Here is a 23539-nt window from a genome sequence, read left to right on the forward strand (position 1 = left end):
AGGAAAATACCTCAAGGGAGGAAGGCAAGGTTGGTAAACAAACGTAGAAGGCACACGTTATTTGTGTAAAAATACGGTAATCAAATGAAAATAACACAAGCGAAGCAGTTTAATAAGTAGAGTCACTTTCCTGAACTTCCTTAGCCTTTGCTTTGCCTTGGGATTCCTTAAAGGTGACTTGGTTACAGACTTACCCCAAACTTCTCTCTATCATTTCAGAGTAGGATAGCACAATGAAGAAATGTTTACTTCATATCTTATTTCTCCTGCTTCAGCCAAAGTACAACGAATACAGAATCAGGAAGATTGACCATTTAGGTTTCTGTTTATGAAAATAACAACATATGGACAACTCTCAAACAAGCGACAATATATCAAAAAAGCAGAACAAAGGGGGAGAAATATATAACTGTGGCAGTTCCTTAATCTATTCTCTCTCATAGCATTTTCCCTGAAAAAAAATTGTGGTTCTAGTGATCAAAGATTAACCCTGTGGACAAGAGCTTTGCCTGGACTTCTGAAAAACCACCTCCTGGCCCCAGGGTGCTTAGCCTGTTACCTGCAGGTAAAACCAAACTTGAACGTTGCCTTTCTGGAAGTGAAATAAAATATTTCTATAACCTCAGCCTTCCCCTGTAAAAAGAGACAGTTTCCCCACCGGCAAGGAGCACTTCTAGATTATTTTGTAAAATTACAAGCGCATAGTCCAAAGGAATCACAAAGATGCACTGATCTGTGGTAAACATGTAATTTAAAAGTCCCTTTACTAGAGAGAGTAATGTTCACACTAATAAGCCATGATTAGAATATATTAAAGTTAAAGAGGGTTTCAGTGTAGCCAAAGACTAAACCCATTTACCAGTACTTAGCTACAGCAGGAAGGGTCTACTGGAATACACAGTAGCCCAAAGTTGGCTGCTCTTTAGGTGGATGTGAGCTGCTGACCGCTCGTCAGCTGATATGGGATTTCAGCAACTTTTCCAAAGCAAGGGAAGCATTCACCAGGTATTACCACACTAGAATCATCCACCTGAGATGAATAACACAAAGCTGTTCTCAGAAGTTCTGTTTGCGGCTGGGGCTCCTTGGCTCATATGCGAAGAACAAGGTCTCCCTCAGCATAAAATTTCTGAAGTGGATGAGACCTTTAGGCAGGGCTTCTCATCTCCTTTCAATTAAGGTGCATGTGGGAATACTACAATTTTTATAACTCAGAATGTTATTTCTGTGATAGCCGCTCCATGTCTACCACACTACAAAATGTCTCATACTGTCCCTAAAAGCACACGGTGATTGCACATTGTCTTGGTCCTCCCCAACATGTATCCTGATTTTAGTAGAAATGTTTGCTGCCCTCACTCTATTATAGCTCGAGGGAAAGCTCTTTCACGTTGCAGGGAATGTACCATCCTACTCTGGTATAAGGTTGGTTGGTGTTAAGCCAGGCCTGTTACCCCTAACAACATATTGTACTCCACTCTACAGGACGCTGCAGTAGCCAATCAGGGCAGTGTCTCCTCTGACAGGCATTGGTGTGACAGTAAGTATACTCAGTTATGGCAAAAACAAATTGTATATAGTGATCAAAACCTGGTGGCCTTCCTGTGATGGGTTCAAGCCTCGTTTTACAAAAAAAAAAGCTGAGATTCAAAAAGAGGAAGCATCTTCCCAAATTCATCTAGCCTTTTAGTATGCAGAACTAGAACTGGAAGTCAGCTTTCCCAGCCCAGTATGATTTCTGCTGCTCACAGCCCTTCCCTAGCATCCCAACCCAGCCTTTGAAGGATGAGCCCATGCCTCTACTCAACCATCTTGTGTATTTTTTAAAAGGACTACATTTCTGCCGTCCTTTTCTTGTGTCAAAGTCCCTGGGTGGTGCAAACATTTAATGCACTCGGCTACTAACCAAAACATTGGCAGTTCGAGTTCACCCAGAGGTGCCTCGGAAGAAAGGCCTGGTGATTTACTACTGAAAAAAAATCAGCCATTGAAAACCCTATGCAGCAAAAAAATAAAAAAGAAAAGAAAAACATATATATAGAAAAAGAAAAGAAAATCCTGTGGAATGCAGTTCAACTCTGACACACACGGGGCTGCCATGAGTTGGAATCGACTCAATGGCAACTGGTTTTTTGGTTTTCCTGTGCTGCATATTTTACATACCTCCCATCCTTCTAACTCTCCTCCGATAGCACTATGTGTGTACTGAGCTAAGAAGACAGCTGATCTGATCCAATTAATCCCCTCAGGTTCTCTCTGAGGTAAGCAGGGGCAGAGATGGAATCTACAGCAGGAAGCATCTGTCTTCTCCTCTTGGTCCCTCTCTCCACTCAAAGTGTATCAGCTCCTGGAGCAGATGAAAGGTCAAAGGAGAGGGATGGCAACCCAAACAATCCTCTCCTCCCTTATGGCTGGCTCCGGTTGGGCAAAGAGACAAATTGTGGCAGGTAGAGCTGTGAGGTGAACCCACAAGGTAAAATTGAGTGCTCCTGGTAAAAGCAGGTATGTATTAGGAAGAGATGGAGGAAGTGTGGAACAATTTTTAAAGGAAACTACAAGGATAACTGCCACATTTTCCCAGCTCCCACACGTATCTGATTGTCCTGCTTCGTTACTTATCCCTTTAGCAGACTGGGCAACAGCTACTGGTAAATGTAAGGAATTCAAGAAAGGCTTCCAGAAGAAGTAGACTGTTTATCTGAGCTGTGCAAACCACCAGGAGGCAAGAGAGAAGCTGCTGAAAGTCGACAAATCTGTGGCATAGATCAAGAGTTGGGGAACTATGCAGGATGAGCCAAGCCACCCATTTTGTAAATAAAGTTTTATTGCAACACAGCTACGCCCATCGTTTGCATATTGTTTATGGCTGTTTTCAGGCTACACAGGCAGAGTGGAACAGTTGCAACAGAGACCATACAATCCTCAAAGCCTAAAATATTTACTGTCTATATGTTTATAGAAAAAGCTTGCTGACCCCTGGTAGGTAGTTTTAGAGAAAATATTTCTGTAGAGGAGATGGATCCATGTTCAGATATAGAGCCATTAAGAAGTCTTGTTTGATTATCTAAGGGGCTCTCTACCTGCTTGAGAGGACAACTGCCTACAACAGATTAGTACTTGAGCTAAAAATAATCATCCTACATTCTCACCCTCATACCTGGCATAAAGGGAAAACCACTGCGTAAGTATGGTTGCATTTATATTAAAGAAGGACACTTCTGCCTTGTCCATTGTCACTATTTCTGAGTGAATCAGAAATACCAGAGAAGACAGAGGTGATGATGAGAGTGGGGACGATGATGATGATGATCTGCATCATCTCTGTCATTCTCATCCTCACCCTTATCTTTGCCAACACTTACCGACCACTTACCTTGTGGCAAAACAGCATTCTTTAAGCACTGGGCACATAGTATCTCATTTATTCCTCACAATAACCTATGTAGTACTATTATCCCCACTTTATACGTGAGGAAACAGAGGCACAGAATGGTTAAGTAACTTGCCCTGGATCACGCATCTAGAAGGTGGAACCAGACTCCAGAGTCTCTGTTCTTAACTACATATTACAATGTCTTTGTTTAAACCTTATAAACAGAAGCCCAGAGAAGTAAAGATCTTAACTGAAAGTACATGACTACAACTAGAACTCAGTTTGCTGATGTAATGTCTGCTCTGTGATGATGCTGTCCTCCCAAGGATCCTCATTTTCACCATCTCCCTCACTCCCATCTCTGATCCAACCACATGACTCCCACAAGCTTTTCTTGCTTCTCTGTACCCCAACCCTCCACCAAAGCTAATCCATTTCCATTTTCATTAAACTCAAACACCTGAGCATTTATGAAGGTGCCTTGGTCTTTGAATTAACAGATTTCTCTCTCTTCTCATCACACTGCTTTTCAGTGTCCATGGGTCAAAAGGGTCCCACTTTGAAAGTAGTAAATCCAGTTTTTGCACTGGCTATCATGGAAGCCTCCTTTCCTTCTGAAAAATAATTCTTGGCATCTGTGGCCATTTAGCATAAAGAATCCAACTTAAGATCTTTATGTTTAAATCCCAAGAGGGGGGAAAAAGTCCATAGTTCAATGGCTTGAAAACAATCTAACCTAGAAAAGGAAAAGTAGAAGAGTTCATAGGTGCTCTATACCAGTGCTAGCCCGTAGAACTTTCTGTGATGGTGGGAATGCTCTACATCTGTCCTCTCCAATATGGTAACTGCTAGTCACATGTAGCTATTGAGCTCTTGAAATGTGGCTGGTGCAACTGAGGATCTGAATTTTTATTTAATTTTAATTTTAAATTAAATAGCCCACATGGCTGGTGGCTAACATATGGGCCAGTACAGCTCTAGATCACCCCTTCTTGAGTGCTATGTTTCCAGGTCCCTGTGCTATAGGCCTTGGGGACAGGGGATATACAATAAGACCTAATGTCTTCTAAGAACTCATAAGCTACACGGCGAGACAAACCACGTACCTATGAACAGTTACATGGTAAAACACAGTAAGAGCTAAAGGAATAAAGAAATAGCATCCTAGAGTCTAGTTCTCCAGAATGAGTGCACCATTTGCTTTGACAATCCCTACTGTAGTCAATTTAAAGGAGACGCTGCCTTTCTATGTCATGTGCTTTAAGTAACTACACAGAGTGGGATTATAGATCTAGCTAAGTGCTTACTATCTCCCCAAGGCAGAGGACTGAACCAGCTATCAGGAACTAAACTCGGTTTACAGGAGATAAATCCAGTTCCTCTGTCTCTCATCCTTTTTTTCACAGCCTGAGGTCTGAAAGAAAAAGGAAAGTCTAAGAGAAATGTGCCTATTTTTGTTCCCTTTATCACTTTGCGGAGTCTCCTCTATAAGTACTTTCAGGGCAATTTCCATTCCTCACCTGCTTTTCAAACCTTCCTCTCAAAATTCCTAGGGTAACAAGATGCTGGAAACCCAACTTCATAATTTTTGCAAATAGCTTAAGAGGAAGGGATGGAGGTGAGGGAGAGAGAGTGAGAGAAAATAAATGATAACGGTATACATTAGGATTTGAAAGAACATCAACTGGTTCCTGTCCTTAGGGAGTCCTCCTTCTCAATTGGAGCTGGACTAGTTTTTTTATCTTCTATAATATTAAGGACCACCACCTGTCTGTCAGTTTGTCACAGTGTGGTGGTTTGTGTGTTGCTATGATGCTGGAAGCTATGCCACCAGTATTCCAAGTACCAGCAGGGTCACCCATGCTGGACAGGTTTCAGTGGAGCTTCTAGACAACAACAGACTAGGAAGAAAGGCCTGATGATATACTTCTGAAAAGTAGCCAGTGAAAACTCTATGAATCACAACAGAACATCGTTCAATATAATACTGGAAGACAAGCCCCCTAGGTTGGAAGACACTCAAAATTACAGTGGCCACAACAACGGGCTTGAACATACTGATGATTGTGAAGATGATGCAGGACCAGGCAATGCTTTGTTTTGTCGTACATGGGGTCACCATGAGTTGGAGTCAACGCCATGACAACTACCAACAACACAGTTATAAGGAAACGAATGAAGTGGCTGTTTTGAGATCATCTGAGACTTCCTCAATGCACTGTACAGTCAGTTGTGTATGAACTAAGGTTCACGATCTTGACTTTTATGCTTTTTGTGACAAAACAGATAAAATGAAAAATATTGTTTTCCATGTAACCCTCAATTAATGTGACGCTACATTAATCTTATTTTTTTTTTAATTTTAAATTAAATTGAACGTTTTAGACCTCCATTTACCCTGTTACACTGGGGTTATACTAAAAAAAAAAATCAATTTTTTTAAATGACAAAAATATGACAAATTGAGCATTAACAATAGACTTACATCTTGATTACACTTGTGCTCAATATAAACTCTTAAATTGATTTTTGTACATAATTCACTCTAAAGAGACTTCTGATTCTTGTTGCTGAAATAGATATATGGCTAGAAACCACAATCCACCCCAATCTACCAAAAATAAAATCGCTTTGACTTCAGAAAGGAAAGAAGCATACCAAACAGCACACCACCCGCATTATTCCATCCTCCTAGCGACATGAGGTCTCATCTTGTGTTTCTAACCCTAGGATTCCATGAAAGTAGGATTGCCGTTTTGTTGAGTGGAAGTCCATGCTAGGCAGAGAGGGGTGAGTGGAGCAGAAGAATAAAAGAGGTTCTTGTTGGTGAGAAAGACAAAAACCAATGGCCTAGCTTTTCAGTACTGAGAGTCTGTGATATGGCCAGGGGTGGATTAACCAGTAAGCAAGGTACATGCAGGCTTACAGTAAGCAAGGTACACATGGGCTTAATTGTGTTCACTTTCTAATCTGTACTGCACAATTTCACATAGGTGGTGATGTGGTGAAAAACTGGTGAAATTGCGCACTACAGATTAGTAAGTGAGCACAAGCAAGCCCCATGCATACCTTGCTAATGGGGTAATCCATCCCTGGATATGGCATTCAAGGGCATGGCATGGTCTGCTTAAAGTGGGCAAGGTTAGGTGAGGTCTTACATGACCTCTTGATAGAGAACAGTCCAGGGCTAACTGATTTTATATCCACCCTCACCCTCATGACAATTCAATGTGAAATGGACAAGGACCAGGAAAAAAATCTTATTATATGGGATTATCTTTTGCCCAGAACTCACTGCAATCAGATCAACAAGGCATTGTTTCCAGAGGCCTCTGAGCACCTGAAATGGCTTTGATTAAACAGAACCTCTCTTTGTAAAGGATTTTACCTGGACGTACCTTTGAGACTAGCAATTGGGAAAGAAAAGACCTTCCCTAGAAAAACACCTTGAATATAAACATACCAATGCAAAACCTTGTGTGTGTGCATGGGGGGGGATGCAGGGGGGTTAAGCTTTTGGAAGAGATAGTTAGACCTGAATGAGACTACTATGACTTAGTTTGAAGACCGTATTGCTAAAGTACTGCTTTCACAGAATGTCTGATCAGGCTCTGTTTGACTGGGCGTTTCCATTCTTTTTACAAAATTGGATATTGTTTTAAGGACACAGGCATAGTAATTTACATGGTTACCATAGTCATAAAAATGTCTAAGGTCATTGTATTAAATTGCTTTCTGCTGCTGGACCAGTTTTTACTTCTACAACTTTGGTTTCTCAAGAACTAGCAAAGCTACACTGCAAAAGAGAGTTTAGAGATGTAGCGGACCATAATCCAGTCCATAAATGTGAACGCTAAAGGAATAGAGTCTCTTCTTTAATAAAGTGAGTAACAAAATATTTACATAATCCCAGTAGGATATTCACGTTGTTTTCTACTAATTAGATAAATCTAGAACAAGTGTTCTGACTGGCCACTTAAAGTGCAATTTAAAGCAATATCTGATCCTAGACTGAATCCTGTACTAGAGGGAAAAAGTGTGCTATCTATCAAGAACCTTACTAGGTCAACTGACAACAGTGTAATATAGAGTGTAAGAAATAAAACTAGAATGCTCCTTAAAAGCAAGGATGGCGAAACTTAATCTTTCTTATTTTGGACACCTCATCAGAAACACCAGTCACTAGAAAAGGACACCATGTTTGGTAAAGTTTTTGTCAGCAAAAACAAGGAAAACCCCCAATGAGATGGATTGAGACAATAGCCAAAACAAGGGGCTCAAACAGATCAAGGATCATGGTGCAGAACCAAGCAATTTCCTTCTGTTACGTGTAAGTGGTCACGGGTCAGAGCCGACTCAGTGGCAACTAACAAAAAAATCAACGTTAATTTATTGAGGTTAAAATATGTAGCAAGACTTTTTAAGAGAATATTCTTCTTATTAGGAAAGACATACTGAAGCATCTAAGGATAAAGGACCATAAAATGGTTCAGAAAAATATTTTATGTGTATATGTATATACACACAACATATGATATAATGCATATTATACAACATACTATATATAATTAACCGTTACATATTATATGTATTTCATAATATAAAATCACATATATGTTTTTATGTAGAGAGCAAATGATAAAGCAAAAGGATAAAATGTCAATAATAGGTCAATCTGGGCACCAGTATACAGGTATTCTTTGTACTATTCTTACAGCTTTTCTAAGTATGGAATTATGTCCACATAAAGTTTTGTTTTTTTTTTTTTTTTAATAAAAAGAGGGAGGAATTGAAGCTTCCCTCACCAGGTTACCAGTACAGAGGAGTCTTGTTCAAGCCTCTGCAGGCTGTCCCCCAAGAAGGATATTCGCCTCAGTCTGGTTTTTGCTTGGCTTTTGACAGTTCACACGAGTCAGCAAAAGGAAGCAAAATTAGGTTTTTTTAAAACTTTCTCTAAATTTCTATTATAAACATATTGCTGTTGTTAGGTGCCATCGAGTCCAGCGATCCCACATGACAGACTAGAATTGCCCCATAGGAGTTTCTTGGCTGTAATCTTTACAGAAGCAGATTGCCGGGTCTCTCTACCACAGAGCCGCTGGGTGCATTTGAACCACCAACCTTTCAGTTAGCAGCTGAGTACTTAACCAGTGTGCCACTAGGGCTCTTTGATTATGAAAGTAGCATGTGCTTATTATAGAAAACTGGGAAATGTACAGAAAAGTAATAAAGAAGAAAAAAACAAAACCCACACATAAATCACCCCAAATCCCACCAATTGGAAAGTATTGCTGTCATTTTGGAGCCCCAGCAGCATAGTGGTTACAATCTCGGCTGCTAACCAAAAGGTTAGCAGTTTGAATCCACCAGCTGCTCCTTGGAAACCCTATAGGGTCACTATAAGTTGGAATCAACAGCAACAGATTTGGTTTTCTGGATTTATTGTCATTTTGGCATATTTCATTTCAATCTTTATTCTAAACTTTTAAGAGAATTGGGATATTGACATGACCTATAAAAACTCGTTGCTATCAAGTCAATTCTGACTCATAGTGACCTTATAGGACAGAGTAGAACTGCCCCATAAAGCTTCCAAGGAGCAGCTGCTGGATTCAAACTGCCAACCTTTTGGTTAACAGCCGAGCTTTTAACCACTATGCCACCAGGGCTCCAATATGAATTATGTAGCCTGTTTTTTTTTTCTTTAATGTATATAAGCATTCCCCCATGACATGGGAAAGAAAAAAAAAACTTCATAAAATCTTCAAGGTGACACAATATTCCATTATATGGATATGCCATAATTTACTTAGTCATTTTCTTAAAACCGGCCCTTTGGTTGTTTTCAGTATTTAACATCATACATAATGCTGAGTTAAAAGCTAAAGCTCTTTGTGCTTAGTTTTTCTGTTTTTTTAGTATTTCTGGTTTATATCTTTATGATAGATTCACAGAAATAGAATTGCTGTGCTAAAAGGTATAAACATTTTTTAGACAATACAAAATGCCAAATTGCTTTTTAGAAAGGAAGGCATATACTGTTAAGGGGAAAGGAGGTGCCTGAATGGGATTATCAGAACCTTAAGCTGCAATCTAATTTAGGATTTAAAGAAAGGGAAGTTGCTGCCCATCTGAAAACTGTAGTCTTCAGATCAAACTTAGCTGTCAGGGCAAGTTCCATAAGCTTTTTTGTGCTCTCAGAAGAGAAAAGACCAAAATATTCCAGCCAGTATCAACACATGCTGACTATTAAGTAAAAGAGGTAGGGCCCAGCCTCAGATAATCATCAACATATTAAGCATTGGATGTCTATAATCCAAAAGACCCTCCTAGCCTCCCAATAGAAATGGAATCCTAAAAATTTAAGTGAAAAAATGTTAAGTAAAAGAATTTCCTCATTTACATTTAAAGTTACAGAAATCTAAAGCAAGACTCAGATTCAAAGGACAAACTTAAATTTTCCCCCTCTGTTTTCTTAGTGGTCTGTTATTGTGTGCAGTCAAGTCAATTCCAACTTATAGCAACCCTGCAGGACAGAGTAGAACTGCCCCCATAGGGTTTTCTAGTCTGAAATCTTTACAGCAGCAGACTGCCAAGTCTTTTCTCACATGAAGCGGCTGGTAGATTCAAACCACCAACCTTTCGGTTAGCAGCCGAGTGCTTAACCATTGCACAACCAGGGCTCCTGCTTAGGGTCTAAGAGTGTAGAGAAAACAAGGGCTCCAATAGTCAGGATGCCTGGAGTCTAGTCCCATCTGCCTTGAACAAACAACTAGCCTGGGGTCAATGCAGTCAAACCTCTCTGAATTCAATTCCTGATTTGTTAAATGACAAGGTTGAACAAAGTCCTTATGGTCACTCTCAGGTCTCTGATTCTGCAACATCCTCCTGTTTTAAAGGTGCCAGGGGAAAATAAGGGAGGTGGGGTTATTCTCTCCGAACACATCATGTCTAATGTTGACCACTTCATTTCCTATAATACATCTAGATCAAACAGCACTTGGTCTACAAAAGAGATTCCAGAAACTGTGCATGTCCCATATCTCCAAACAACAGAAATTAGGGAAGGAAAGGCAAGGGGATCTGTAAGCAAGGAGAAAATACAGAAGGCTCACCATGGCCATTGCAGTAGTAGATCCACTTCTCCCGGTTCTGGGTTGGGGTCACGGATTTCTTCAGCCCTGCCTTTTCCACAATGGCGCTAGGATCCTGCCGGGGGCCCTTTTTCAGAGTTCTTGAGCTTTTCCGGATACTGCACACCACTATCACAACAAGCACCAGCAGAAGGAAAAGCACGATCATCCAGGGCAAATGCTCATTGATGTCAAAATGCTTGTGTAGGTTCTGTCTGGGATGGCCCCTCTTGGGAACCTTGATGGGTGTGCTGGACTTCTCACCCCCCATGGCCTCCATGGATGATGGCAGCAGCTTCAGGATGTGTCTGTGGTGGGGGCCTTGCTGGTGGTTGACGACCTGGAGGTTTGGGAGGGTCTTGTTCTCACCTTCCTCCCCCCTCGCTGAGCTTGTGTTGTCAGGGACTGTCCCTTCCTGGATGCCACTTGGTACCTTTGGTCTAACAGAGGCAGAAGAGTTGGATTCTGTTGAGTTCATGCCTAGAAAAAGAGTAAGGAAGGGGAAAAACTTTTCTATATTTGGGGATCTATATATTCCCTCCTCTCCCTGGTCATCTCCAAACCAGGTCAGATAATCAAAGAAGAGACGACCTTTGGAGCTTAAGAATGAATTTATTTTGTACATTTTTCATAAAAATCTTTTTAATAGCAACTTTATGTGGAGGGTAAAAACTGAACTGAACAGCTAAGCTTACTTCCTTATGCCAAAACCAAGGGTATTTTCAGAGTTCCAACATCTGGCCTTCATGGTAGCTTCCCCTGTACGTCACATACTGAGCAGACACATGTATGCTCACAGCTCTGGTTGACTCCTATGTTATTCTGGTTACTCAGAGAACAAGTTCAAATTTAATCCCATTGTTCATATTCCTTCTGGCCTACCTTTTGGCTATTTCGTGATGTACTGGTAAAACAGGGAATGTGACCAAAATAAAGAAAAGAGCTCACATTCAAGGTTTGGTGGGACGAGGCAGGGGCTAAAATAAGGCAGAACTTTCTCAGCATCTGCAACTTAGTGGTCTTTTTTCAGAGCAGCTTCCACAAGCAATCTTCATTAATGAGTGTGAATGCTGGGAATTCTGAGTCCCAGAGACAGGACCTGGACTGTATCAGCCCCTGCAAGCACCTGGACAGGTCATCTGAGCCCTCTGAGTCTATTTTTTATTTCAAAAATAGAGGTTGTGAGAAGACTCTCCTTAAACGGTTTTCATGGAGATCAAATGTAATCACACATGAGAGTTTGCTAGGAAGCACAACTCAAGTTGGTTATCATCTCATGGATACTGAGTCCAATCAAAAAGGATCTGGAAATAAAGGTTAAATTCTCTATTCTGACTAAGATTCAAAATGAATTCTGAGGAAAACTGGGATGCTTGAAGGAAAGGATTAGGTTAAAATCCTTGGAAAAAAAGAGTTATTATTTTTCAGATGCGAATGCTAGTTACCTTCAATTTGATACAAATTTGCTTGTTTCCTGAAGATTCTAACTTTTCTTCCCATTCCCATCTCACTTTGATCCAATACTCATCCCTCCCCCTTTCCTGATTTAGTGAAATTTTCCCCTTTCCTCTCCTTCTTTCCTTCTGGCTGTATCTGCTCAGGATTGACTCCATATAGTATATTTTTGTGCCCTTAAACATCCAATTCACTCATTTATTTGATAAGTTTGAAAGGGAGGCATGAAGAGGTTAAATGACTTACACACAGTCACACACTGTCTTGTTTCTCTCAGTTATTACTTTCTAGCCTCATGTGGCCTAGTTTTCAGATATTTGATCCCCCTTAATAGAAAACTTCTGAAATGAAATCTAATAGGTCCAAAGAAGTCAAATTTAATTAGCCTCAAGTGGAGGCCCCTTCTTCCAAAAGTGACTTTGGAGTATGCAAAACTGAGAAAACATTCTTGGTACAAGCCCCTCATTGATACTATTAGGCTCAAAGCCTTCCTCAGACAAATAACCCATGAGGTTAAGTTACCTTTGGGAACATAAGTGGAGGAAGGGACTTCATGGGAATCCATGTGCTCAGGGTGTGAAAAGATGGCTGTGCCAGGGGAAGGTGGGGTCGTGCTTGAGAACGACGGGAGTGTGCCGCAGACATTGTCTGCCTCCTTGGTCCCCGGCTTGATCACCACCAGGTTCTGACTCAGACAGTCTGTGTATGCTTTGCATTTCATCACACTAGAAGGCACATCAGAGAAGGTACCCCGAGCGCACTGCTTACACCGCACATCCTCCATCTCTGTCCCTTTCTTCCGCACACCCCAACCCACAGGACACACCGTGTGGGGGGCACAGGTAGCGTTAGACTGGAACATGCCTGGTGGGCAGGTGCACTCTCGGTCAGTCAAGGCAGCACAAGGTAATTTCTCAATCATTGGCCATGGGCATGGCTGACTACAGTCATGGCATTTCTCAATGCCATTCTCATGCCTGGTGAAGGTGCCCATGGGGCAACTGCTGCAGACACGCAGGCTTGTGCTGGTACAGTGCTCAGACACATAGGTTCCTGCTGGACATTTGTCACAGGTTAGCACCTGGCCAGTGGCACGGTCAACATGGCGGTATGTGCCAATCAAATTTGAGGCCTTCTGTTCTGGCTGAGCGGTGGTGGTGCTAAGGAATCCAAGCTGAAAGAAATAAAAAGGGAGGGGGAAGGAACAAAAACCAAGAAGGTGTTATATAGGAACACACGAGAAGAAAGGAACAATCCCAATGCCACCATCACCATTCATATGAAAGATATGACTAGTAATGCATCCTCTTGACACTTCTGCTGTAACACAACAGAAGGAAACAAAGACTTGGATTCCATCTGAGCACCTGACCTACCAAACCAGTTGCCATTGAGTCAAGTCCGTCTCATGGCAACCCATGTGTGCAGAGCAGAACTGTGCTCCATAGGGTTTTGAAGGCTGTGACCGTTCAGAAGCTGATTGCCAAGCCTTTCTCCCAAGGTACTTCTGGGTAGGTTCCAACAGCCAACCTTTTGATGAGTAGTCAAGCACTTAACCATTTGCACCACCCAGGAACTCCTAGCACTTGCTCTGCTATCTGTGAAATGATGCTTTAGTTACTTGACCTTTGCTTCAGCTTTTTTCAAATTCTATCTGTAAAATGAAGCTGACGACACCTCTCAAATTTATTATGGAAATCAATGGAGAATATGTATGTGCAAGCACTCTATAGCTAGTATTATAAATGCTATACAGAAGTTAAAATCCTAATGCAAGAAGAAAATAACCTGCTGAATATTTGTCTTCCTTTCCATGACCCAAAAGTTAAAGGGCCACGTTTTGATGCCAGGACAAAGCAAATGAGAACTAGGATGGCATATATTCAGGTTACTATTTCCACAGCACCATAGACCTGGCACAATTTCTTCAGCAGTTTCGTCTATGAGAAGCAAAACAATTTTTTTGTTTTTTGTTTTTTAAACAGAGACAGGCCCTTGGCATTCTTGGTAATGTGCTTTAAACAACAGAGTTGATGCTTTTAGATTCCTGCCCTGTTTGTTCAGCCTCTGAAGGCCATGGTCACTGGGGTGTGGACCTGCAGTCACCGAGGAGCCCAAGCACAAATTTGGGTCCAACAAAAGGTACTCCATAAACATTTTAATTTAATTCATAGAACAGAAACTTCACCCAGCTAGACAGGATTTTACACTAGCTTCCAGAGTGATAACTTGGGGGAAAGGAAATTACATTTGTGCACTAAATCCTGAGGTCCTTTTGAGAGGGGGAAAGAATTTAAGAACGAATATTTAAAAAGAGCTCTTCTCAAGGGAGAATGAGGAAGACCAAAGACACAAGGGAAGGATTGGTCCAAAGGACTAACAGACCACAACTACCACGGCCTCCACCAGACTGAGTCCAGCACAACTAGATGATGCCTGGTTACCACTACTGACTGCTCTGACAGGTACCACAATAGAGGGTCCCGGACAGAGCTGGAGAAAAATGTAGAACAAAATTTTAACTCACAAAAAAAGACCAGACTTACTGGCCAGACAGAGACTGGAGAAACCCAGAGAGTATAGCCCCTGGACACCCTTTTAACTCAGTAACGAAATCACTCCTAAGGTTTGCCCTTCATCCAAAGATTAGACAAGCCCATAAAACAAAATGAGACTAAATGGGCACACTGACCCAGGGTCAAGGACAAGAAGGCAGAAGGGGACAGGAAAGCTGATAATGGGGAACCCAAGGTCGAGAAGGGGAGAGTGTTGGCATTTCATGGGGTTGGCAACCAATGTCACAAAACAGTATGTACATTAACTGTTTAATGAGAAACTAATTTGCTCTGTGAACATCTAAAACACAATAAAAAAAAAAAAAGAGCTCTTCTGCATTAACAAAGATTGAGAAAATCTTCATTTTTTCCCAACAATAAAGCTTTCACTGTCCTTTATGAAATGGAGAAAGGTTATATGTCAAGAAAATAATGGCACCTCAAACTATCAGTTCCCCGACAGGGGAAATGCCTTCCAAATCTGCCACTGTGCTAGTAACCAAGAAAATAAAGCAAGACATTTTTCTTTTCCAAAGTGATCAGAGTGCCTGTCTTTGTAAGCTCTTTGAAACTTAACCCAAGATTTGGTTTCCCCAAAGTTTAATTACTTAAACCAAAGTATCTTCCTTTAAGCCCCTCACCCTATCCCAGAGCTGCCTCTGGTTAAGTGATAAAATTTAAAACAAATTTTCAGCTTATGAAGATATATTCATCTTTTCTTTAAACTGAGACAAAAACAGGATAGTGATTTTCAAGTGAAGAAGCTTAACTTCATTTTAGACCCTGAAGAAAAAGAACCTCCTGTAAAAGCTCTGTAATGTCTTCCCTTCTCAGTTCTGGCTTTTGTTGCTCCTTCTATTTGCAAAATTCACCCCCACCACTCTAAGCATAGCAGATGCATTAGGTAGCTGAACAAAAAAGCCCCCCACCATCCTGTGGAGCCCAAGTTCCATTTGTCAAGTCCAGCAAGGACGAGATTAGATCCAATCTCCCCCACGCTAAAGACCTGGCCCATGAGGTTGCAAAAGTGCCCTTTCTCTGTATTCCCGCAAGTTCTATATACTATCTGGTTTCTAAGTGCAAAAGCAATTTTTCATAGCTGCAGTGTCGTAGAAATTTAAAAAGATGTATAAATAACACAAATGACAGGTTATTACACTGACGCAACTTAAATGAAAGCAAAGATCGGAGCTGAGACCTGGCCAGGGAGCAGTGGTTGGGGACCAGCATCACCGTGTGTTCTGTCTCCTTACCTGGGTGGGAGACACACACCCAGGAGGATAACTCAGCAGAAAGATAACAGGGGGGTCACAAATAACACTGTGTGTGTCTGGGGGTGGGGGGAGTGGCTAGGCCTCCTACAGTTTCTTATGGTTCCCCAGGATATGCACTTCTAAATACTGACTACAGCGGCCGCTACCGAAGACAGCAGTGATGGCAGGGTCTGCATCGGTTCCCTGATTACTGTATTACCAGAGGTCCCCTTGTTGTTGTTGCTATTGGGTGCCATCGAGATGATTTTTGACTCATAGTGACCCCATGTGACTGAGAAGAACTGCCCCACAGGGTTTATTTATTTATTTTCTGGGTTGAGGTTTTTTTTATGGATCTTATTCCTCTTCTCCTTTTTTTTTTTTTTTATTTCAAATACTGAAAAAGTCCCCTGGGCCCTGTGGGGCTCCCCACACTCACTGCCCTTCTCCCCAGAGCAAATCTAGTTCAAGACAACAGCACGTTTTTATGAACAATTAACGCTGATTCTCAGCTTGCGCTGCAGAACCAGAGGAGCTCTTTGCATCTGTCACATTTAGAGAGACAGTTTCTTTTATCTGACACCATGTCCCCAGTCACATCCAAGCAATCAAGGCATTTTTCTACACAGCTGAACTGGAACCCCTCATCTTTAGTCCACTCCACTTTCTCCCGATACCCACTCCACACCTGCCACGTGGTTAAGAAGGAAGATAGTCAGGAATTTTTTTATTAGGTCCAAGCCCTAATTCATATTCCCCCAAGTCCTCTACCCCACCCACCTTCTCAACTCCACCCCCAGGATTTCATTGAAATTTCTCCCAACAGTTCTTTGGAAAAAAAGGTAGAATAAGTTCAAGGTCTTGGTGCTTAGCCCAAGGGGCTCCACGCGCTGGGACACCGAGGGCAGGGGCTTCTGCCTCTCCAGCTCAAGCCCAGGCCACCTCCTGTTCCCTGGCTGCAAAAGCAGGGAGGGGCAGGAGACAGCACAGGGCCCTGGGGGGGGGGGTGGCGTCGCAGGATTTGGCAGGAGCCCCAGGCAGCATCATTCAGTGTGGCCACCCACAAGCTTGCTGGTGACCAGTGAAGACTTTCTCTGGGGCAGGTTCTGTGGGCTGGGAGGTCACCAGGCTCTTGTCTAGTCCTGCAGTTGGCAGCTGCTTATTCTTCATCTTGGCTTTGGCCATGTCGAAGTCTCCTGAGCCAAAGCATTTTTGCCCTTTCTGGAGTCTCTTCATGAGGAAGTGGAGCCTCGAGGCTTTTGTCCTAGGCTTGAATATTTGGCCTTTAGCTTTGCCTCCTCAGCTCTCTCAGGAAGAATACCTTCCTTCTCCTATGTGTCCTGCTTCTCCTCGTCAATCTCCTCCTCTGAAGGGTTCTCCTCTTCCTGCTTCTAGGACATGATGGGCCTGGGACTGTGGAGCGTAGGGGGCCTGCCAGAGAAGGGAAGGAGGAGGGGAAATGGGAACAACCTCCGCTGCTGCTTCCCCCATAGGGTTTCCTAGGCTGTTATTTCTATAGGAGCGTTTCTCTGTGGAGCAGCTGGGTGGGTGCGAACCACCTTTCGGTTAGCAACTCAGAGCTTAACCATTGCACCACCAGGGCTCCTTACAGGTCCCATAGCAGTACACAAAACCTACCTCCAGACCCCACTCCACCCGCACTTTTCTACCGCCTTTAAGTAGATTTTTCAGTTCTTTGTTCATTTAAAATAACTGATCAATTTTCCAATTAAAGCAAATCTCAGGACTCTTTTTTAAACTGCATCATACTGGGTAACCTACTTTAGACAATGCAGCTCTAAAACTGGACCTTTAAATTATCTTAGGTTCCGGGAGGCAGTTTGAGCTCCTACAAACAGAGCTCACTAACAATGATGTCTCCTCAGTCTTGTCTCTAAGGATAGCCAAGGGAAGGCGAAACACTAGAAATGAGATTTGTGCAAAACCTAGACACTATGAATTCATTCAGCAGGTATTTATTGATGACTTACTATGTGTGTGCAAGGCACCGTGCCACAGGCTGAGAAAAGAACCTTGAAAACTCTATTCTAGCCCTCATGGAGTTTGCGTTCTAAGGGGGGACTGATGAAAAACAACTCATTACACCAGAAATAATTAGAATAGAGATTGCTGAGGAGGAGAAATAGAGTCCCAGAGAGGGGGTTAGCAGATGTTCCATTTGGGGATATCAGAGAAATGTTTTGGAGTAGCTTTGAAGGACAGGGAAGCAGAAATTAACTCAGGGCAGGGGAAGTCAGAAGGGATTAGGCAGAGGAACCCCAGCATAAAAGCTGGAAGCAGAAGGAAGCTCAGCTCAGGAACTAGGAAGCTTCTGTCGTTCTGCCTCAAGATGTGGCAGAGTGGCCATAGTTAAATTTGGGGGAGGCTCCAGAATTTTTATCTTAATCCTAAATGCAATGAGATGCCATTATATGTTTATATGGGGGAGGGAAGTGGAGAAGAGGTATATAATCAGATTTGTGAATTTAAAAAGTTTCCTGGTGCAGAGCACAAGGTAAAAAGGGGGTAGAGGTGAAGTAGATGAGAAAGCCCACTTAGACAGAGTCAAGGCAAAAGCTAAAGTAACTTGGACTACACTGTGAGTCATGAAGATGGAGAGAAGGAGATAGATTTGATGGGTTAGATCAGCTGGATTTGGTGAATGATTATCTATGGAAGGGGGAAGAAGAAGAAATCAGTGACTTTCAAATTGGACTCGAGAGTGCTGGGCAGAACACAGCTCCCAGTGCTGCCCATTGGGCTGGGAGGATATAACTGAGGGCCCAGGGGGAGGGGCGGGACACAGAGCTCCAAGCCTCTCACGGTTGCCTCAAACAGACTGGCTTGCTTTACCAATTTGCTAATGGAGCTTCCAAGTAAGACTTCATCAGAGGAAGGTTTTCCTGCTAAAACAAGTCTAAAAACCACCGAGCTAGGGGGACCGCTAAGATGTCTTCCAACTCTAAAGATAAAGGCTAAACAGATAAACTGGTCTGTGCTACAGAGCTGGAGGAACGGCTCTGAGGGCTCGTTTTCCTTACAGAAATCCAGCTAAGGAGACGCAGAGGCAACTTCTCTTTCTCTTTACAAAGACACAGAAGGAACCTAAGAAAAGTTCCTTTTAGTCAACTGAAGAATCATAATGTAAAACTAGGGCTTTTCCCACTAACCACCACCATTCCCAAAGATGATTGTGGGGGTGAAGCAATGGGTAGTGGGGAGGAGGTGGATTAAGTTAAAAAACACATTTACGGACTTTCCCTATGTAACATAAAAACATATTTAGACGATGCCTGCAGTTAATACCAGGGAAAGATGCCCAAAGCAGGAAACAGACAAAATTGCAAGAGGCATCAGTCCATACATCTGAGGCTCAAGACCCAGAGTTCTCTCATTTGTTCAGAGATGAGTAAACTAGATTAGAGGCGCACCAAAGCCTCAGGCTTCAAAGGCAGCATCACAATTACCAGGGAATCTTTTTAAAAAATTCACATCCCCAAGCCCTTCACCTGAGATCATTGTGAGTCTGCAGTGGGGTCAGGGATTTGTTGTTTTAGCTTTAGCTGGTTTTGTTTTTAATCTCTCCAAGTGATTCTGATGCCCAACCAAGTTTTCAACCCCCTACACTAAGCCAAAGGCGCCCTCGTGGCACAGTGGTAAGCACTGGGCTGCTAACCGAAAGGTGGGTGGTTCAAACCCACCAGCCGCTCGGAGGGAGAAAGACACAGCAGTCTGCTTCTGCAAAGATTTACAGCCTTGGAAACTCTATGGGGTAGTTCTACTCTGTCCTATAGGGTTTCTATGAGTCACAATCAATTAGACAGCAACGGGTAAACTAAGCCAAGATCCCTCTGGCTCTCATATGCTCTGATTCTATGAGAAACACCTCTTACCCAGTCGAGCCCTTTTCCGTGTCTTAATGTTCTTTTTAAATCTATTTATTCAATTTATTAGATTTATTTATTATTTTTATCACAAAAAATAAACACTGTTATACTAATTCTAAATATCAGGAAATATACAGAGTAAAACATTTAAGTCCCTGCTCAGATTTGGTACACATCTTTCCAGACCAATTTCTGAGCATTTGAACACACACACACACACACACACACACACACACACCCCATACATACTTTAAGTTGGCTGCTTCAGTTGCTTTTGGTTTTGATTTGTTTTACACATCTAATACAGACAAGCATTACTTTTGTTCATCGTCATAGATTGTGGCACTGAAATTTTTCCATGTCAGAACATACAGGCTACCTCATTCTTTAAAACAGTCAAGTTCTCTTCCACAGAATGAATTATGCCTTAATTTAAAGATTCTCCCTACTGAAAACATGTAGGCTGTTTCCTTGACCATATATCATTGTGTGCATGCATTTTTTTCTATGTTCTATATTCCTCTCTTCCCCTTTCACCTTCCAGTTTTTTCCTTCCCTTCCCATTCCAAATGACAGATACAACCATGCTACTCTCAGTCTTTTGAGAAGTACTTTCTTCAAAGACAAAAGAAGTCTCAATACAGTCCATAATTTGGAACCTCTCAACTCATCCCCTCCTCTCTACTAATATGCATCCACTATATACGTATTTTCAACACACACAGGCAGACCAGACCTGGAGTAGAAAGAATATCTGGGCATAGATTTGGAGAACAGAAGACTTGTGTTCTTGTCTAAAAACCAGTTGCCTCTAAGTTGATTATGACTCTGGAGATCCTACACGTGTCAGAGTAGAAATGTGCTCCACCAGGTTTCCAATGACTGAATTTTTGGAAATAGATCACCAAGGTGCATGCCTCTGGGTGGACTTGAACCTCCAACCTTTCAGTTAGCAGCTGAGTGCTTTAACCATTTTCACCACCCAGTCTCTGCCTTATGGTCAGCTGGTTCACCTTTTTGCACCTCATTCTACTCACCTGTTAAATTAGCAGGCTAGATTAAGCTGTATTCAACTCTAACCTTCTAGGATTCTATGACTGTTGACCTCAGTTTCCACCTTCTCGGTGAAGCCTTTTTAATAAACTATTCCTAACCACCCAGATTCCAAGCAGATGAGCTGACCTCTTTATCACATTTCCTGTTTCTGTTAATCATTTTGGTACTTAATTACATATTGTTTTGTAACATTTGCTAATGGCCTCATAAGTGTATATATTTATCTTCCCCTAACGATTATAAGCAGCTTGAGGCCAGGGACAGCCACAAAGATTACATTTCCTCCCTTGCTCAACCACCTCAAAAATGAAGATCATGGAAATAACAAGGAAAGCATCTTCTGAGCCAGGGAAAGAAAACTAAATCCCACATAAGTGTCGTTGGAACACAGCCATTCATTTAGGTTTGGTTAGGTTGCGTTCAGAGCCCTGGTGGCTCAATGGTTAAGTGCTCGGCTGCTAACTGAAACGTCGGAGCTTCAAACCCACTAGCAGCTCCACAGAAGAAAAGACCTGGCAATCTGCTCCCATAAAGATTGCAACCTGGGAAATCTTATGGGGAAGTTCTACTCTATCCTGGAGGGTCACTGTGAGTTAGAATCCACTTGTTGGCACACAACAACAACAGGTTGCTTTCAGGATACAAAGGCAGAGATGGATAGTTGCAACTGAGAGAGTATGGCTTGCAAACAAAGTATTTACTATCACGCCCTTTAAGAAAAAGTCCACCAACCCCTGCTCTGAGCAGTCAAAAGAAATGTTAAAAAATGCAGGCACCAGGAGCTCACTCACAGGAACCTTCAGATCTCCTCTGACAGACTAGCAACGAGAACTGAGTTCTTGGCTTTTCTCGGGACCCACCCCAATTCATACACCAAATCTGATCTGTTCATCCTCTCAACGGCTTCCCACATGACTTAGGATGGAATGCAAAACCTTTAACAGTGAAGGAACTTCCTCTGGAAAGCCATCCCTGCCCTCCCCACTTAAAACAGGTTTCACAACCTCTTCTTATTCCCTTTTTTTCCTGTGTGACCACCAAAATTTTATACTTAATCTGTTTTACATTTGGAGCCCTAGTAGAGCAGTGGTTAAGAGCTTGGCTGCTAAGCAAAAGGTTGACAGTTGGAATCCATCAGCGGTTCCTTGGAATCCCTATGGGGCAGTTCTACTCTGTCCTACAGGATCGCTATGAGTTGGAATCAACTTGATGGCAACAAGTTTGCTTTTGAGGTTTGGTTTTACATTTATTTTATCAAAATTTTACTTTATCTCTTTAATGCGTCTTCCCCTCTGTCCCACAAACTCCAAGAGGACAAGGATCGGATCAATTTTACATACTGATACTGTGTAAACCCTCAAGGACAGCACCTGATTCTTGATATACCTGGCAAGTGTTTCTTGATTAAATAAATGAAAAAAAAATTTGCAGACCATAAGTAATTAGAAGCAGCAAATTAAAGTGTGATGGTGGAGGAGGTTGCTGAAGACAAGCACGGGTAATAAAAGCAAGTGTGAAAAAAGAGAGCCTCCCCAATGTAGCCACCATAAGTGAAGAAGTAAGGCACTCTGGGACCCTTCAGTGCAGGGGCAAATAGTTCACTTCACCTCCAAAGACCCTGAGGGCATCACTCTGCTTTCAGTACCATAACTGGTTCACGAGAATTATGCTCAGCATGGTACTCTAAATGACAAGCTGATGTACTAAAGAGTTAAAAACAACCCCTTTCCCTTTTTTAAAAGATTATACTAACTTGGTACTTAGAACTCTACACAGTATAAAGAGATTATTCTCCTGAAGTTGTCTAGTTTAAACTTCAGTTATTTGGCAAATTTCATTTATCCAGGATGATATCACCATATCAGTACATGGTACTGTCCCAACTTGTAGAGGATGTAGAAGCACTGTAAGTACTTACTGGGTGATTAAAAGGTAAAACCCAGGACAAAGCAAATTTCAAAGAAGGCAAGAAGTAGCTCTAAAATTCCAGCTATAAAGTCATCCAGGGTCTCCGCACTCACCCTGGTGACCCACGTTATACCTGTCCTGTCACTTCTACTTTTGGGCCCAGAGATGAATCGGACTGAGGATAAGAAGTACCCAGAGGTACTAATACACACGAGAATGTTGATGTCTATTCTTTAACAGTTCCTATTCCATGACTTCAACAATAAAAATAATTCTTGTAATTTACAATCACAACATATTTATGTCATTCTTGATCCTCATCAAATTCTAAGAATTTTTTTTAATATAAAATGAGCCTATTCAAGGTAGTCATAAACTCTTGTCTATTCAAAGTGGACAAGCAGGGAGGCTGCCTGTGAGTTTGCTGCAGCAATTTTTTTTCTAAATGCTGCATAAGCTAATCTTTTGAGAGGAAACTCAGTTATTGTGGAGAAAACGACAAAGAAAAGGCAGCCACGTTATTCCTGAGATGGTGACTCTGAAACATTCTAATACATGATCAAAAGACAAAAGCCATTGGACAGCCCCATAAAATAGAACGGGACTAATGAGGCACAGTAGTCCAGAGACAAGGACTAGAAGGTAGGAGGGGACAGGAAAGCTGGTGATAGGAACCCAAGATTGAGTAAGGACAGTGTTGACCTGTCATGGGGTTGTTAACCATTGTCATAGGGCAATATGTGTACTGACATATTTAATGAAAAACGATTTTGTTCTGTAAACCTTCATCTAAAGTATAAAAAAAAAAAAAGAATTATCTATGTGAGATCAAATTGACAACAGCAAATCAAAAGGTTTGATGGGAAGCCTAGGGGACAGTGAGTTGAAGACAGTGGTGACGGAATAATTTGGAAAAGGA

General features: G+C 42.0%; 1 protein-coding gene and 1 pseudogene across 1 annotated transcript in view; both read right to left on the reverse strand.

Moving 5' to 3' along the window:
• TNFRSF21 (TNF receptor superfamily member 21) overlaps positions 1-23539 on the reverse strand; it is a 77590-nt gene that overhangs the window by 41078 nt on the left and 12973 nt on the right. The window contains exons 2-3 of the mRNA XM_004379534.2: positions 12484-13135; positions 10489-10986 (exon numbers count right to left, since the gene is read on the reverse strand). Of these exons, the coding sequence (XP_004379591.1) occupies positions 10489-10986; positions 12484-13135 (1150 nt within the window). The remainder of the gene's footprint in view (positions 1-10488; positions 10987-12483; positions 13136-23539) is intronic.
• On the reverse strand, positions 16813-17169 carry LOC105756429 (alpha-endosulfine pseudogene; annotated as a pseudogene).

The sequence above is a fragment of the Trichechus manatus genome, unplaced genomic scaffold, assembly GCF_000243295.1.
Source record: "Trichechus manatus latirostris isolate Lorelei unplaced genomic scaffold, TriManLat1.0 scaffold00065, whole genome shotgun sequence".
Classification (NCBI taxonomy): Eukaryota; Metazoa; Chordata; class Mammalia; order Sirenia; family Trichechidae; genus Trichechus; species Trichechus manatus.